We start from the raw sequence: 18,965 nt of genomic DNA on the forward strand, positions 1-18,965 counted from the left end.
GCCACATGATAAGCTGATATTTAAGTTACAGCACACTGGTTTAGATTTCAGGTTAGTCAACTGGATTCAGGATTGGCTGTCTAATAGGTATCAGAGAGTTGTGTATGATGAAGCAGTTTCAAGGAAGTAGAGGGTAACAAGTCGAGTCCCACAGGGCTCAGTACTGGGACCTATATTGTTTAACCTTTATATCAATGACATTGTCAGTAGATTTCAAGGGGATATTCAGTTGTTTGAGGATGATGTGAAGCTGGGAAGGGTTATTAGTAATAGTACAGATGTGGTGGACCCGCAAGAGGATTTGAATAAACTAGACAGATGGGCAAATAAATGGAGGTGTCGGTTTAATGTAGCACTTTACATTTGTAAAGTCTTGAAGTTTGGGATACATCGATGAGAGGCTACATACTCAATTGGAGGAGCTATACTGGAGGAAGATTTCAGTTTTCTATGAATCATCAAATTCAGGGGCATATTGCAAAGATGGTGAAGGTAATTGTTGCATAACTGAGATGGATACTGACCTGCAGAGGTAGAAGAGTTATCATTCCATTGTATAAGACTCTGATCAGACCACACTTAGACTATTGTTCTGAAATTTGGTCTCCAGGATTTGAAAAGGATAAATTAACTGTGGAAAGGGTGCAGGCATTGGCGCACTGACAATATGCGCAACGTGTGCAATGCACACAGGCACCAGGAAAGGCTCCAAAGATTTCAGGCGAGGAGGAAATAATTTAAAAAAATATTATTCATTAATTATATCAAAATAAATTACATTTTTGTTTAAATTTTAATTATATTTTATTGATTTGTCTTAAACAAATTATTTATAATCACTTATTTGTTATTATTCCTTAAGATCTTTTTTATTCTGATCCTAGTTCTAACAAGTAATTTAGCATAAACAAGTAAAAACTTGAACTTGTGTGAGTTCACCATTTACAGGATGACACGCATTTGAATTTATTTATTCTTGTTCATACTTGCATTTGCTCTAAACATATATAAGAAAATCTGCTGCAGTTTTTAACTTTATTCTGTATTATTATTATTACCATTCAGGCCTCCATGGAGTCAAAAGACTCATCGTGGGAGGTCCTTCCTAAGAAACACAAAGTCTATCAAGACTCATCGAGGGGGAGGGCCTCCCCTTGATGAGTCTTGAGAAACACAACGTTTATCATACTACTCCTTAAACTCATTGACCGTTCTCGCTCTCACCACTCCATCAGGCAATGCATTCCATGGTTCACCATCCATGCAAAGAAACCACTCCTCATTCTCTTGCTCACAGTTTCCTTTCGTAACTTCCAGGGATGGCTTCTTGTCATCACTCCTTCCTGCTGTTCAACCAAGTGAAAGAACTCCCCAGTGTCAACACTGTAACCTTCTCTCAACAGTTTAAAAGTCTCAATGATATCACCTCTCCTTCTTCTATCCACCAAACTCTGCAGTCCACATTCCCTCAGCCGATCCTTATAACTATCATTGTACAGACCTGAAACCATCTTTGTTATCCGCCTTTGTACCCTTTCCATAGTTAATTTATCCCCTTCAAATCCTGGGGACCAAAACTGAGAACAATAGTCCAAGTGTGGTCTGATCAGGGTCTTATACAACGGAATGATAACTGTTTTATCTCTGCAGGTCAGTTGTCCTTCTCATTATTGCAGCAATCCTCTCTTACCTCACCACCTTTGCAATATGTCCCCTAAATTTCAGATTTCTATCAATCATCAACCCCAGATCTCTTGTCTCCCCTACTTCTTCCAGTATAACTCCTCCCATAGAGTATGCAGCATCCCATCGATGTGTCATAAACCTCAAGACCTTACATTTTGCTGCATCAAACTGACATCCCCATCCGTTTGCCCAATTATCTAGCTTATTCAAATTCTCTTGCAGGGCTGCCACATCTGCACTATTACTAAAAACCTTCCTTGCTTCGCATCATCCTCAAACAACTGAATATCCTCTTGAAATCTACTGACAATGTCATTGATATAAAGGTTAAACAATATAGGTCCCAGTACTGAGCCCTGTGGGACTCCACTTGTTACCCTCTACTTCCTTGAAACTGCTTCATCATACACAACTCTCTGATACCTATTGGACAGCCAATCCTGAATCCAGTTGACCAATCTGACATCCAGACCCATGTGCTGCAACTTAAATATCAGCTTATCATGTGGCACCCTGTCAAATGCCTTTGCTAAGTCTAGGAAAATGGCAGTATATGCCTTTCCCTCATCTAATGCTCTTGTAATTTTATAATAAAAGGCTAGCATATTGCTAAAACAAAGTGCTTCTTCACAAATCCATGTTGACTCTCACAGTTAACATTACCCTCATCTTCCCAATGCTGTATACAATCCTTCACTACTTTCTCCAAGATCTTACTAACTACTGATGACACACTCTCTTAAGTTTTCTGACTCGTCTCTGACAAAAACCAACCAGTTTGAAACAGCTGTCAGGCCAGTGAAAACTTATCAAACTGGACCAATAGGAGGTAAATATAAGGATGGTTTCATAGCGATCGTGTCCCATATGAGGTCCAGCTAGGGCAACTTGTAAATGCTGGCGAGTGTATAGGCGCTCTGGTCAAATTTATTTCGTATGTTTATTTCATACTTAACTTTTATTGTTTCTTTATTCAGCTTTGAAATAATGCTAGATTTAATATCCAAGTTATTTACATATATTAATACTATTTTCATCACAGGAATTTCCACTCTGCTAGTATCATGTTTTTCATATTGTGCCTTAAACATATTTATATTCTGCATGCTTACAACACCCTCTACCTCCTCATATCACTCTCCGTGTAAAAAATATAATCCTCTCTCCTCCTAAGGATGGGATACATATTTGTTTTTTATACAATTCTTTCTATATGAAAACAAAGCTGTATACAAAAATATTGTACATCCAATTTTATTGCTTGGCTAGTTAGCCAATGATCTCTGCTTTCTGACTTACATGGATAGAAATCACTGTGTCATCGACATATTTTATATCTTAGGTGGTAGATGATCTTCATAATTTCAAGAAACTATTAGTATTTGTATTTCAGTTTTCTGAAATACAAATGTTTCTATAGCTTATATTGCATGTATAAAGAAGTGAAATTTGTGTTTAACATTACCTTGTGCTACGTGATATTATGTTGTTAATAACAAATTTTTCAATAAAAATAATTAGGATATTTTGTTAAAAAAAGTCCATACTGATTTATTGTTTTTTCATTAATAATTTTACTTTTCTAGTCAGTAATGGAATCTGCATTAAATATATCAGTAATTATGAGTAGTTGGATTGATCAGATGGGCTATCCTTTGATAAGAACTTACCGTTATGGAAGGAAAATAATTATAAATCAGGAAAAGTTTGTCATGACCAGCATTATGAATTTGACTAACAATAAACATTACAGTCCTAATAGACACAAGTGGTTTATTCCAGTAACTTACATTGCAGACACAATGGAAAGTGATTGTATATGGCTTAATGTGTCACAAGGTAAGTGTTAGTTTAGTATACTAACGAATTGCATTGCTTGGATTGTTGAAATGCACAACTTATCCATTCTCATGCTTGGACCGAAGATACATCGAATAACTGAATTCTGATACCACTGCATGGTCTATGTCCAACTCAGGAAATCATCATCATCATAAATCTCCTGATCTGTACCCCTAAGGGCTATTCAAGTTATTATGACAGCACTACATGATTACATTTGCATTATTATTAATCTCCAATCAACAATTTTCCTTCAAATCTGTTACTTGTGAGAACTCTAATATTGTCCTATCTAACATTTTGTACTTCTAAGGCACTTCTAATTGAATCAATCCACCCAGACCTTGATCTTCCTCTGGGTCTCTTTCCTGTCATCTTTAGCATCAAACATCTGTTTTGCTAAGTGGCTGTACCATCTTAGATTAGTTCTGATGACACATTCTTGAATGCTAATAATGTCAAATTCTTTTATAATATCTTCATTTTTAATATGATTCTGCCATTAATGTCATCGGTTCACTCCCCTAATTCTCAGAATCCTCATATCTGTGGTCTCTAGTCTTTGATTAAGTGCTTTATTTCTAACCCAACTCTCAGATCCATAGCTTAAAACTGATCTCAACACTGTCTTGTGTAATGCTAATTGGTGTTTTGGCTAATTTCTCTCTTATTCCATATAAATTTATTCAGCTGGCTACCCATTATACCAGCTTTTCTTATTCTGTTGTCTCTTTCCAGATTTAACCTGCCATCTTCACATTAAACTCTGTCTAAATAGCTGAAATATTTTATCTCCATTCAGAATGCAGCTGAAAATTTCTGTTTTCACCTATTTTCATAGTTTTGGTCTTTTTATTGCTGATTTTTATTCCATATTTGTAACAGCTGATACAAATAAGGCCTAATATGCCACTTTCTTTCATAATGTGATCCATATAGATGTTGAATAAAAGTGGAGATAATGTGCATCCATGTGTTACCCCTGATTTTACATTAAATCATCTTCCCATATTTCCTTCAAATTCTGAGTACTGACTGACAACTTAAATGTAGACTATGTATTGTTCTGTATAATGTTCCATTCACCCCATATAATTGAAGTATTTTGAAAATCTTTTCTATGGGCACCGTGTCATTTTTAACACTCTTGAGGTCACGGTGGTAATTTTGCAGTGTAGGAAATGATATATCTGAGAGATACATTCATTACTAGTATGTGCTAAAATGTAAAAAAAAAAAATAAAGAACAAACACTGCAAATATAATTCATGATGGTAAAAATTAAGTGAATATTGAATCCAACATTATTTCATATCTGAATATAGAAACTACAAGCGTTTCATGCCGAATATATATATATAGAAACTAAAAGTTCCGGCGGATACAAGCATAAGTAGTGCCATACTGGGAAACTCGTAGCAAAGGTGGAGTAAGCTCAGCACCACTTTCCTTAGTATATTCCATAAATGTAAAGCACATCTCCTAGAGAACATGTATGATAAAAATAAGCCTTTGACTCTCTATTTCAGTAATACATGATGGTTTATTTATTTTCAGTTACAATCTAGAAATTATTGAACAAATAATAAAAAAAAAACAACTAAACTATACTATACTGACACCGGAAGTTGCGGTATCTCTCAGATAACATTTACTGTCAAACATCATAAACCTTTACATAACGTGTTAAACCAAAAAAAAAAGTGCGGAATATCACTCGTAACATATGAATTCACAGCTACTCATGATCTTCAACCTATACAATAGATAGGTTAAAGAATATTCGTGTTAACAATTAGCATGTATCTGTCAGATCAGATGCGACTTTCCGAGTGTTAAGTGATGTGAAGTCATGAGTTTCTCTATACAAGTTGTCCCAGTCCTGAAAATAGTTCAGGTGCAAACTTGTTTGCCTACACTTCGATAAAGGATTAAACCAAGTATATAATTTCTTGGTATCTTTAATTTAAGTACAGATCCTTGTCATATTTCCCTGATTTCTCAGCTATTTGTTTTAAAGTGAAAATCTGTTCTTGACAACCTGTATTTGGCCTGAACCCAGCTTGTCCTTCTTCAGGTTTCTCTTCCACAATCTTTCTCAACCTCTTTTCAAGTATGCTTGCATATATCTTACCTGTAAAACTTAGTTCAAAAACTCCTCTGTAACTCTCACATTCAGCTTTATTCACCTTTTTTATAAATGGGAACTATGAGAGCTCTGCTCCATTCATTTGGAATTTGACCTGACCAGGCCTTCTGAATTATGCAGTTTAGCCACTGCAAAACTTTTATACCTCCATACTTAAGTATTTCTGGTCAAATATCATCTGCTCCAGTTCCCTTTCTACATTTCAAGTTTTGACAACTTTTTTCTATCTCAAGTACTGGTATGTACTTCTCTTTTCACTCTTTCATTCCTCTTGAGAATTTTCTAGTATTGTTCTGTCACTGCTTGGTTCATTTAACAGTCTTTCAAAATAATTACTCCAGACATCTGGAATATCCTTATCTTCAAATTTCATGTCACCTTTATCATCTTTGATTCTTTTTACAGTACTTTTTCCTCCATTTCTAACCTCTTTCAGTAGCCTCCACAACATTTTGCTACCTTCCTGTTATTTATTTTCCATATTCTTACCAAAGTCTTCCCATGACTTTTGTTTAACTACTTTTACACATAGCTTAGTAAATTTTTCTCTGTATTATTTTAGGGCATCTGTCAATTTATTTGCTAGGAACTTTGTATGCTTTCTTCTTTTCCAGGACTGCTTCTTTAACTTCTTGTGTCCACCATAGTGTTCTTATTTTTATTTCCTTACAGACAACTTCACCAAATACAGGTAACCCTCGTATAATGCAGTACTTATATAATGCAGTTTCGATATAACGCCATCTCGTAACACTTGTTGAATGCGATTTCGATATGAGATGGTCTACAAATTGTAGTAACCATTTATCTTTTCATATATTTTTCAAAGCACAACTTAAAAATCAAATTTTATCTTCATTAAATTTGTGTCTGCCATATTGCTCATGTAGTTATAAGTAGTGAATTTATATTAGGGGTAATAACCTTTAGCACGCATGTGCATGTACGTTAATTGTTTACAATATAAAGTGCTTATTGTTGAAAATTGTCTTCATTTTCTTCCAGGAAAATGCATTAAAATCATAAGTGTGTTAATCTCAAACTGAGCACTTTATTTTTTGGTGAGTTACATACAATATGTAATGCTTTTTTTATGTTAAAAAAATATTTTTATAGTAATGGCCACTTAGAGCGCTTTTGCAATATGGTTGAAAATGAAATTAATGAATTAATTGATGGGGAAACAGATTTAAATAAGGAGGAACTGGTACAATTAATAGATGATGTCAAACCAAATGGTGGGGAAAGTTCTGCAGAAGATTCTGATTGTGATGAATCTGTTAAGCAATTCAAGTTAAAAAAATTAGCAGAAGGATTGGACTTGGCAAGAAAGTTATTTTATGGATAATGATTTCTCAATGGAGTGCTCCGGAAAATTCACGAGACAATTGGATTTATTTAGCTCCATATTATGAACTTAATAAAAAATTACAGCATAGTGGTATGCAAGATCTTATTACTGACTTCTTGATAACTAAACCAGCCGAAGTATGCAATGAGAATTATACTAATGATGTCCAAGAGATTTCAAGTGATGATGACGTCCAGCCACTAGTAAATAAAGAACATCTACGAAATATTAGTTTTGAAGAGAGTGATGACGATTAAAATATACACTTTATTTTATTTTGCCTAAAATATTTATGCATTATGTGCAATGAAGTTTACGTACAATTTGTAATTTTATATAATTTTATACTATGTATTTGTTTCATAGTTTATTTGTTTTCTTAACTTACATGAATTATCTGAATTAAATAAAAATATATTTTTGTTGAATATGTCATTGTTTATATAATCTTTAAAAAAAATGATGTAGGAACCTAACCCTTTTTCAATGTGATCTGAGTCTCATATAACGTGATTTATATAACGCAGCATTTTTGTGGAACCTACAATTCGCTCATATGAGGGTTACCTGCACTTCCCTAACTGAATCAATGTCTTCTTCAGAGTTGGCCACTGGGAACATGTTTCAATTTGTTTCATTCTTTGTTCAATAACGTTTGCAAAACTTTCTTACATACTGTATTTTTCAACATGATATATATTTTTATCCTGCTTAGTACTAAGTAATGGTCACTTCCAATTTCAAATACTCTGTACACTTTTGTATGTTACACTCTGTACATTCTTGAACCAGCATGTTGATATCACTATCGATGATGTAGTCAATGAGTCTTTTCTCCATGTGGACTTGTGCACATCTTTATGTTGAAACATGTTGTTAGTAATGACTAGTCCATGTCCTGAGCTGAAGTCCAGTAAATAAGTTAAATTCTCGTCATGATGGGAGGAATCTTTATATGGAATTTTTCAATTGCAGGTGAGTTAGCTTATCTTCATACAGAGGTAGAGCATTTTTTCTCCCATAAACTCAGGTTTTTTATCATGCATACAGACAAATCGGCCTTTAGTGTAAGCAGGTGGTGGTGTGAGCAGTAGATGGTATTTGTAGATGATGGAGACAGAGAGTTATAGAATAGATGACCTCCCTCGATAAGTCTTTGGAGATGTCACGAAATTATTATTATTATTATTATTATTCAGGCCTTCATGGAGTCAAAAGACTCATTGGAGAAGGTACTTCCTAGGAAATACAAAATCTATTACAAAGTCTATCAAGAGTCATCGTGGGAGGGCTTTCCTAGGAAACACAAAGTCTATCATACCACTTCTTGAATGCATTGACCGTTCTCGCTCTCACCACGCTATCTGGCAATGCATTCCATTGTTCAACCACCCTCTATGCAAAGAAACCACTCCTCACCCTCTTGCTCACAGCTTCCTTTTGTAACTTTCAGGGATGGCCCCTCATCATCACTCCCTACTGCTGTTCCACTAAGTGAAAGAGCTCCCAGTGTCAACCCTGTAACCGCCTCTCAACAATTTAAAAGTCTCAATCATATCACCTCTCCTTCTTCCATCTACCAAACTCTGCAGTCCACATTCCCTCAGCCGATCCTTATAACTAACATTGCACAGTCCTGAAACCATCTTTGTCATCTGTCTCTGTACCCTTTCCACAGTTAATTTATCCCCTTCAAATCCTGGGGCCCAAATTTGAGAACAATAGTCTAAGTCTCTGATCAGGGTCTTATACAACAGAATGATAATGCTTTTTTCTCTGCAGGTAAGTGTCCTTCTCAGTATAGCAGCAATCCTCTGCCTGCATTACCTTCACCACCTTTGCAATATGTCTCCTGAATTTCAGGTTTCTATCAATTATCAACCCCATATCTCTTGTCTTCCCTACTTCCTGCAGTATAGCTTTTCCAATAGAGTACTTAGCATCCCATCGATGTGTCCCAAACCTCAAGACCTTAAATTTTGCTGCATTAAACCAACATCCCCATTCATTTTCCCATCTGTCTAGCTTATTCAAATTCTCTTGCAGGACTGCCACATCTGCACTATTACTAATAACCTTTCCCAGCTTCGCATCATCCACAAACAACTGAATATCCCCTTGCAATCCATGGACAATGTCATTGATATAAAGGTTAAACAATATAGGTCCCAGTACTGAGCCCTGTTAAACTCCAATTGTAACCTTCTGCCTCTTTGATATTGCTCCATCATACACAACTCTATGATACCTATCAAAAAACCAATCCTGAATCCAGTTAGCTTATAAATTTTTCTCTGTATTCTTTTAGGGCGTTTGCCAATTTATTTGCTAGGAACTTTTGATATGCCTTTTTTTTCTTTTCCCAAACTGCTTCGTTAACTTTTTATGTCCACAATGGTGTTCTTATTTTTGTATCATTGCAGACAACTTCACTACATGCCTCCCTATCTGAATCAATCAATGTTTTCTTCAGATTCAGAGAATGCCAACCAATTCCAAGGTTTGGTTCTTGTTTTCAAACTGATTAATTTTTTCTTCAATAATATTTGTATAGTCGAGTCTACAGTTTTCCTATAAAAGCAGCTCAAATTTTATTATTTTTTTTTAATTTTCTTACATGCTGTTCTATTAAAGTGATGGTCACTTCCAATTTCAAATCCTGCAAACATTCTCATATACTGAACCTTCATGAAGATATCACTATCCACAATGACATAGTCAAAGAGGCTTTTCTTATTTCTTTTGTCTTCTCTTCATGGTGAACGTGTGAACATTGTGTTAGTAATGACTAGTTCATATCCTGAGCAGAAATCCATTAAATATTTACCATTATATTTATCCTTGCCCTTTATACCAAATTTTCCCAAATGTTCCTGTATGCCTGGTGGAATTCATTTCCTATTCTGTTGTTCATATCTCCAATAAGGACTACATTTCAATTTTCTTTATTTCAGCTTTCTGCACTAATGACCCAAAAAGTTGTTCATCTTCTTCCTTAGGAGAAACCTTTGTGTGACAATAGGCACAAATAAGTTTCTTTGTCCATTTCCCGATTTTGAAGTTTGTCCACATCACTCTAATTTAAACTGCCTTCCAATCTAGAAGTTTATCTTCATATGTGTTGTTAAATGTTATTGCTAATCTTTCTATTCCTTGAATGTTATTGCTTAAATATAACATTCTATACTTATTATTAGAGTCTCTGTAGCTCAATCAGTATAGATGAAGTCCTTTATAGAAGGACTTCATCTTCAGATTTGTTTAATTCCAGTCCATGATGTGAGGAACCTTTATCTAGTCTCTTTTGACTAAAGGTTAGTTAGCCGGTCTCATATGGAGGTAGAAGGTTTTTTAACCTGGAAACTCAGGTTTTTCATCCCTCAAAACAGGCCTCATGAACACACACACACAGATCTACAGTTAAAATATATATAGGGAACTTTCCCCCAAAAGCAGGAAAGGAGATCCCCTTTCCTGCTTTTGGCCTCTTTGTTCTGAGTCATGCCAGTTATGTTCACATGGTACTTTTACAGTTCTTTTGCAAGTTTGATTTTTTTTTTTTTCATTAATACTGCTTATATTGATGGATCCTATCTTCAGTTCTTCTGATATCAGGTTTATTCTTCTTCTTTTAAATGTTGAGTTGGGGCCTGTTCCACTGACGAAAACAGTGGAGACCTTGTGTAACCAGGCAACACCACAGCCAGCATGAAATTTCATCGTGTTTTATCATCATATGTGTTCGTGGTTTAAGCCAATAGAGAGTACAATTTGGTCACCTAAGTCCCAAATTGTTAGCTCATCCTCATTCATTCAGTACCCTATAGATACCAACTAACAGAGCACGTGAAAGTGTGGATTGGACATTAGATCAGAAGCCCCAGTCAGTTCTTTGCATTTCTGAAAGGCAATGTGGAGTCTCCTACCAGTTATATGGCTTTGACCCTTAAGTGACTCCAGATCAGGAAATTAATTAATAAATTGCTTAATTTTTATGTATATTTTTTCTTTTAGACTATTATATATTAAAAACTTATGTTTTTTCTAGGTGAGAAGCACCTATAGTATCCTTAGTTAAGAACATTCTGGGAATTCTCCTCTCTCAGTCAAGATCCTTTTTACCTATTACAACTTTGTTTTTTACTCTTCATTAATTATTTTGTGCCAGGTAAGGATTAGCTCAGTCGAAGGAAAATTCAATTGTAAAGTCTGTCAAAGTAAGGTACTGTGAAGCTCCCACATAAATGAGGAACCCATTTGCTTTCTGAAGAGAAATATCATAACTTCTATTAATCTTCAGTGGCAGTAAAATCATTATTATTACTATTAACATTTGACCTCACCGTTACACACACTATTGCACACAATGCTCATCCAACTGTACTTAAAATTGATTCAGATCTGTCTACACCCACAACACACTCAGGCAGCATGAAATCTCATCATATTTTATCATCATATGTGTTTGGTTTAAGCCAATAGAGAGTACAATTTGGTCATCTAAGTCCCAAATTGCCATCCTCATTCATACAGTATGTAGATACCAATGTGAAAGTGAGGACTGGACATTAGGTCAGGCAATGCATTCCACTTACCAACTACTCTCCATGCAAAGACCCTACTCCTCGCTCCTCTGCTCACCCTTTTTATACAGTTTCCAGCAATGGCTTCTTGTTCTACCCCACCCTCTCATTCTATGAAAAATTTCTTTCATGTCAATCCGATAACAACCCCTGACTAACTTATATGTCTCAATCATATTCCTCTCACTCTTCCTCCTATTCACAAGGCTTTGCAACTTACATTCTCTCAATCTGTCCTCATACTCTATATTCCAAATACCTGACCATCTTTGTGAATCTTCTCTGTACCCTTTGCTCTGTAATCTTCTCTGTACCCGTTCATGGTAATTAGGACATATCCTGATCACCATGAAAACCTGGCTATCAAATCTGTTCACAATAATCCATATGAGGCCTGATCAAGGCCTTATACAATGGCATCATAACTTGTCTATTTCTACATGTCAGGGTCCTCCACATCATTGCCGTTATCTGATGTGATGTCTTCACAACTTGTGCAATGTGGTCTCTGAATTTCAGGTCCTTGTCCACCATCACTCCTAGATCTCTCGTCTCCTCTGGTTCCTTTAAAGTTTCCTCACCAAGTGTATACTCTGCATCCCATCGTTGCTTACCAAATCTCAAAACCTTACACTTTGCAACATTGAACTGATAGTTCCACTTACCTGCCCATTCATGCAATCTACATCTGCTTGACTCTGCATTGCTCTCCCCAGTTTTGCATCATTTGCAAACAGCTGCATATCACTAGTTAAACCTAACCCAATATCATTAACATACAAATTGAACAACAACGGTCCCCAAACTAACCCCTGTGGCACACTACTAGTGACCTTTTCAAAAATCATACAATAAATATTGTTTTTATAAATGTTTAAGATGTATTATTATTATTATTATTATTAACTCCATGGAGTCAGGAGATTTATCATGGGTGCTTCATTCAATTGACAATGTATCTATTATACTGAATCTTAAAATACTTAACACTCCCTGCATTAACAACATTTCCCAGTAATGCATTCCATTCACTAACAATTCTCCATGTAAAAAATCTACTACTCACACTTCTCTTCACCACACTATTACACAACTTCCAGAGATGATCTCTGGTTCTTTCCCTCTTACCTTCTACTCTTTTTATAATCCCCTCTGCATTAATTTGATAAAATCTCCTCACTAATTTAAAATTATCTACCATATCACTTCTTTTCTTCCTCTCCATCGAACTCTGCAATCCATGTTTCTTCAAACTTTCTCCACAGCCTGCATTCCAGAGTTCAGATATTATCTTAATTACTCTTCTCTGGACTCTCTCCAATGTTTCCACGCATTGAAAACCTGGTGACCAAACTGAGCACAATAGTTCAAGTGTGGTCTTATCCCTTCTCCATGCATGTTAGAGTACTTCTTATCATAGCAGCACTATGATGTGCAGTCCTTGCAACACTTGCAAAGACTGCACATCATAGATGATTGCACTCTAAACTTCAGTCTGCTGTCAACCATCACTCCCAAATCTTGAATCCATCCATTTCCTGCAGTATAGCAATGCCAATATAGTACACACATTTATATTTCTGCACTCCAAAATGTAACCCTTGCACTTATTAATATTAAAACTACAACCCCCATTCCTTTGTCCAAGTTAAAAAAACAATTCAAATCTTCTTGAAGAGAATTAATATAATCTATGTTACTTATAATTCTCTCCAATTTTGCATCATCAGTAAACAATTGGAGATCCCCTGTCAGTCCACGTGATATATCATTTACAAACAAGTTAAATAGCAGGGCCCAAGAACAGAACCCTGGGTCATGCCACCAGTTACCAACCTTTTTTGAAACACTGCTCCATCATACACAAATTACTGGTATCATTCAGAGAGCCAATCTCTAATCCATCTAACCAATATACTATCTATTCCCATCTTCATGTGGGAATAGATAGTATATTTTATCACCAATTTATCATGTGGTAATCTATCAAATGCTTTTGCAAAGTCCAAGAATATCATTGTATATGATGCTCCTTTATCTATCACACTTGTCACTCTATCATAAAATGCAAGTAAATTGCTGAACAAGACCTACCCTTTACAAATCCAGGCTGGCCATCATAAAGAATACTATGTCCATGAACCTAATTTTGTATTTTATTTCTAACCAATCTCTCCAACAGCTATGAAAGATAATTTTTGCATTAAAACATTCCCAAGTACTGTACCCAAAATATATTAACATAAAAATTCATCTCAAAGAACCTGCGTAAGAAAATCTAACAGACACTTTGCATTGTGTGTTTATTAAAGCAAGTCTGTCTAAAAAAACAGTCCCAAACATTTTTTTTTCAGATTAAATGTATACATTTTAACTGAAGACACACACAAAAAATGAGACAGGTCCTTCAAGAATATATATGAGAGAATAGATTGAATGGAAAAGTATCTTCTTTAAATCCTCTTTCATCTTCCAATCTTCACTTTTGGAAATAAGAAGGTGGAAATCACAGGTAATTGAGTGCTCATGTCATTGAGTGTTCTACTGATAATTTGAGATGTTTGGCAGACAGCTGTTATCGTATTGTGTTTATAACTGTAAATGGTATTATCTGAAATTCTCGTAGAAAGGTTTAGACGTTGGTTAAACATGCTTATTAAATAATTTAAGGAATTTACAATGTACACAGGATATAAATTAAATTAAACTTTAATCTGTATTTCCAATATTTCATCTTCACAGGAACTTAAAATAAAGACACGTGCACGCAGGCACTATGCACAGTAAATAACTAAACTAAAAAACTAACACACTACGAATCCCTCTAGTGGCTGTTGCCGCTAGAGGGATTCGTAGTGTGTAGTGTTCGTGAAAGCTCCAGATAAGATAAGTATTATTTTCAGTTATCATTGATAAATTTATTTAATATTGCGTAGTTTTGTTTGCCTTGTGTCTCTTAGTGCATCTTTTTGTGTGTTTTTGGTGTGTTATAATTTGATAAAATACATTGCAAGTAAGTATGGCTCCAGTACGAAGGAAAATGGCGGCCAGTAATGATGGTTTGCCATCTTTATCAAAGAACGGTAGTATAAAAGAGATGATTCAGTGTACTAGCTGCGAAATGTACGCTTTGCCGAGTGCGGTCGGAGTGTGGTTAGATGATAATAAAGGAGTGAATGTGTGTAGAAAATGTAGGGAGAATGAGAAATTGAAGAGTATTTCGGATCGTGAGTGTGATATTTTTGTCAAACTTCAGAATGAAGAAAATAGGGATATGACAAGAAACGGCGAGGTTGTACTAGAGAATTGTGAGAGTGTGAATGTAGAAAGTGTGAATGATAGTATTAATGGTTTTACTGAGAATAAAAAAAAGATGAGATAGACGCAGTGAGTGAGATCGCGTTGTTGAATGGTGCGATACAAAGGGCAAAACAGCAGCTAGAGCGTATGAGCAAAAGTCGACTGAATGAACCAGCCAATAATAAAAAGTATGACAGGAAAAATAGACGTATGAGTGTGAACATGAACAAAATGAAGGATAGAGTGCTGTATGGAGACTCATTAGTATGAGGTGTGATAGTAGAGGATTTGACAAAATCGTACCAACCTGGTGCAACCATAAAGGATGTAACCGAGTCTATTAGAGAGCAAAAGAAAAGGGTGAAAGAAATGATTGTTGTGGCAGGTATAAATGATTTGAAAGGAGACAAAATGGAAATGATAGAAGACCTGAATGAATTGTTTGAGGTAGCAAAAGAAAAGAGTGAGAGAGTTAGAATGATTAGTCTTTTGCCACGGTATGACAGTGAATGATTAGTCTTTTGCCACGGTATGACAGTGAAATGTTTAAAAGGAGGGCCATAATTGCGAATGACTTTATGCGTGGGTTATGTATGACGAGTGGTGTGGAATTTGTGGACGTGTGGAGTGAGTTTGATGGGCAAAAGGATCTATATAAGATGGATGGCTTGCATTTGAATGGTAACGGTGTAAGAAAACTTGAGAAAGTGTTGCTGAATGTGGTGGATGTGCAAATTCAGGGAAACTAGATTTATTAAGGGGGGACAGTAGATATACAGTCCTTAGGGAGGCAGTTGAATGTAAGAATGAATATAATATGCCCAAGCAAATAAGGACAACAAATCAGAGTGGGATAGTTAATATACGGCATCAAGGTAGGGTTGGGGCTAATGGGGGTCTTAAATTCATGTACATTAATGCTAGGAGTATTAGGAACAAGAAGGAAGAGTTTTTGGCCATGGTTGGCACTTCCAGACCACAGATTATTGGTATTAGTGAAACATGGCTGACTGTAGATGATATAGCTAGTGGGATTGAATGTGATGGTGTATAGTGTGTTCAGGAATGACAGGGAGAATAAAATGGGGGGAGGAGTATTGTTGATGATAGCCGATGAGCTGCAGCCAAGGAGAATAGAAGAGGAATTGCAGGATAGAAAAAAGAGCACATTTGAGGCCATTTGGTGTGAGACTGTGGCTAGCAGAACTAAATATACAATTGGGTGCTGCTATAAACCAGGTGATGGAAAAGATGGTGGTGACAGTATGCACAAGCAAATAGAAGAAATGAGGGGAAGGAGGGTGATTATTATGGCAGATTTCAACTATGGTCGCATTGATTGGAGTGAGGAGAGGACACACAGGAGGAAGGAATTGGATTTTATGCGGTTATTAAGGGATAACTATCTGCGACAGCATGTAATGGAAAATACTAGGGGTCAGAGAGTGCTTGACCTAGTAATTACATCTGAGGATTTGGCTGTAACAAATATGACCACATTGCCACCAATCGGTGAGAGTGATCATAGGGTCTTGACTGGGGGGGTGGCTAAAGGTGTAGAATTTTCAATTAAGACAGGGTACATGTGGAATTATCGGGCTGGAAAGCATGACAAGCTTAGGAGTTTGATTGGTTCAGTGCCATGGCATGTACAACTGCAAGGACTAGAAGTCGATAGTGCATTGGAGGTAGGTAAGAAGTGTTTGCATGAAGCAATGGCTGACTGTATACCTAGAGCCCGAATAATAAATCAACTAGGGGTTAAATGGATGAATAACACCATTAAGCTTGAGCTGCAAAAAAAGAAACAACTATGCAGGGAATTTAAAGAGAAAGGTGACCGGCAGGCACACGAATGGTATAAAGCGCAGGCCAGAAGGGTAACGAGTGTGGTAAGAAAAGCAAAAAAGGATTATGAAAGAACATTGGCCATGCAGGCTAAAGAGAATCCTAAACAGTTTTTTAGATATGTAGCAAGTAAAAGGAAAAATGTACATGGCAGAATGATTTTAAAGAATGCCGATGGTAGGGAGGTAACTGAATCAGTTGATATAGTTGAGTTACTGAGTGAGCACTTTGCAAGAATATATCATCCAGGTGGTGACATTGCAGAAACGAATGTACCAGTAGATTATACGGGAACTGTGGTGAATGAAGTGGGGGTGAGTAGTCTATAGCATAACCTCAATGTCAATACATCTGTGGGATTGGATGGTATACCAGCTCATGTTGTACGAGAAGCAGCTAAAGAATTGTCAGTACCCTTGACCATTTTGTTTAATTTGAGTCTCAGGTCTGGGTTAGTCCTGAGGGGGTGGAAAGAGGGGAAAATAGTTCCAATGCATAAAGGTGGTTCCAAGACTGCTGTTGTAAATTACCGACCGATTAGCATATCAGGAATCACTGTCAAGGTCTTAGAGAAATTAGTCAAGAAAAGAATACAGGATTGAATAGATGAAAATGGGATAATGTATGGGTGACAACATAGTTTTGTAAAGGGTAGATCATGCCTCATTAATTTGCTCACGTTTTATAACACAGTGACGGCTGAACTGGATAGGAGTAATAGGTTTACAGTAATACTACTGGACCTTGCCAAGACTTTTGATAGGATACCACATAGAACCCTAATCAGTAAACTGGAGCAGATGGGATAGATATAGGGTTGGTGAGATGGATAGGAGGGCGGTTGAAGGAAAGATACCAGAGAGTGGTTTATTCAGGAGTGGAGTCTAAAAGACAGCTTGTGACTAGTGGAGTGCAACAGGGCTCTGTTCTTGGACCACTGCTTTTCAATTTGTTCATCAATGATATAGGAAAGGATTTGAGAGGAAGTGTTCACTTGTTTGCTGATGATGCAAAGTTGGGTAGAGCAATAATGAGTGCACAGGATGTCAAAATTTTACAGGATGATTTGGATAGTTTGGAGGACTGGGCTAGGAAAAATGGATGTCAATTTAATGTGGCAAAGTGTAAGGTTATGCACTTTGGGGTGAAAAGAATAGCAGCAGTATATTGCATTGGTGGAACCGTTCTCCAGGAGATTGATGAGGCCAGGTCCTTGGGAGTGTTGGTGGATAGGGAATTGAAGTTTAGGGGGCACATTGCAAAAGTGACTAAAACAGCTCACCAAATCACTTGGCTTCTGAAAAATACTTTAACATGCAGAGACAAACAAGTTGTTGTTCCTCTGTATCGAGCCTTGATAAGACCCCATCTGGACTACTGTGCCCAGTTATGGGCACCAGGGTTTCTTCGTGATGGGAAAGAAGTGTAGAGGATCCAGAGACGTGTGACCAAGATGATAGCAGGTCTGTGGAATGAACCTTGTGAGAATAGGTTGAAGATTTGTGGGTTGCAGAAATTGGTCGATAGGTGAAGGAGGGGTGATATGATTGAGACATTCAAATTACTGAAGGGTTTCTATAAGATTGATCCAGAAGATATTTTTGAAAATATGACTGGTGGTGGGAGGACTAGGGGCCATGAATGGAAGCTGGGCAAAAGCGTGGTTGACAAGGGTGTTAGAGCTAGGTTTTTTACTTGGAGAGTGGTGAATGAGTGGAATAAGCTTCCAGAGTCTGTTGTGGGTGCTACAACCATGAATGAGTTCAAGGCAAGGTATGATAGATACTGTGTGAATGTTGAATAGTTGTTCTTGACATGATGTTAGGGCCTCCCTCGATGAGTCTGTCGACTCCTTGGAGTTGCTCGGAACAATAATAATAATAATAATAATAAAATGAGGACGAAGGTATTATCTGAAATAGTGAGAGGTCTATGGTCACTTTTTCTGACTTGTATGGTCAACCACACTATTATACAGTTTTTTGTATGGTTAATCCCTTGTTCTCTCCCATCATGTCATATATTGAAAAAAAAGTCTTTGGTGTCAATCCACTAAATTCGCTATAATAACTTAAGTTTTGTCATGTACCTTCTTTTTCTCCTGTTGCAGACCTGCATTCTTTTCTCATAGGAAGCATTCCCTAGACTATCTTGGTCACTCATCTCTGGATCTTCTCCACCATTTCCTCATCCCCATGAAATCTAA

At 36.5% G+C, this 18,965-nt stretch overlaps 1 protein-coding gene across 1 annotated transcript in view; it reads left to right on the top strand.

Moving 5' to 3' along the window:
* LOC150096378 (glutamyl aminopeptidase-like) overlaps nt 1-18,965 on the top strand; it is a 365,847-nt gene that overhangs the window by 158,703 nt on the left and 188,179 nt on the right. The window contains exon 9 of the mRNA XM_090409047.1: nt 3,273-3,525. Within this exon, the coding sequence (XP_090265173.1) occupies nt 3,273-3,525 (253 nt within the window). The remainder of the gene's footprint in view (nt 1-3,272; nt 3,526-18,965) is intronic.

This window comes from Typopeltis vanoorti, chromosome 19, assembly GCF_054136105.1.
Source record: "Typopeltis vanoorti isolate ZY-2024b chromosome 19, IOZ_Tvanoo_1.0, whole genome shotgun sequence".
Taxonomy (NCBI): domain Eukaryota; kingdom Metazoa; phylum Arthropoda; class Arachnida; order Uropygi; family Thelyphonidae; genus Typopeltis; species Typopeltis vanoorti.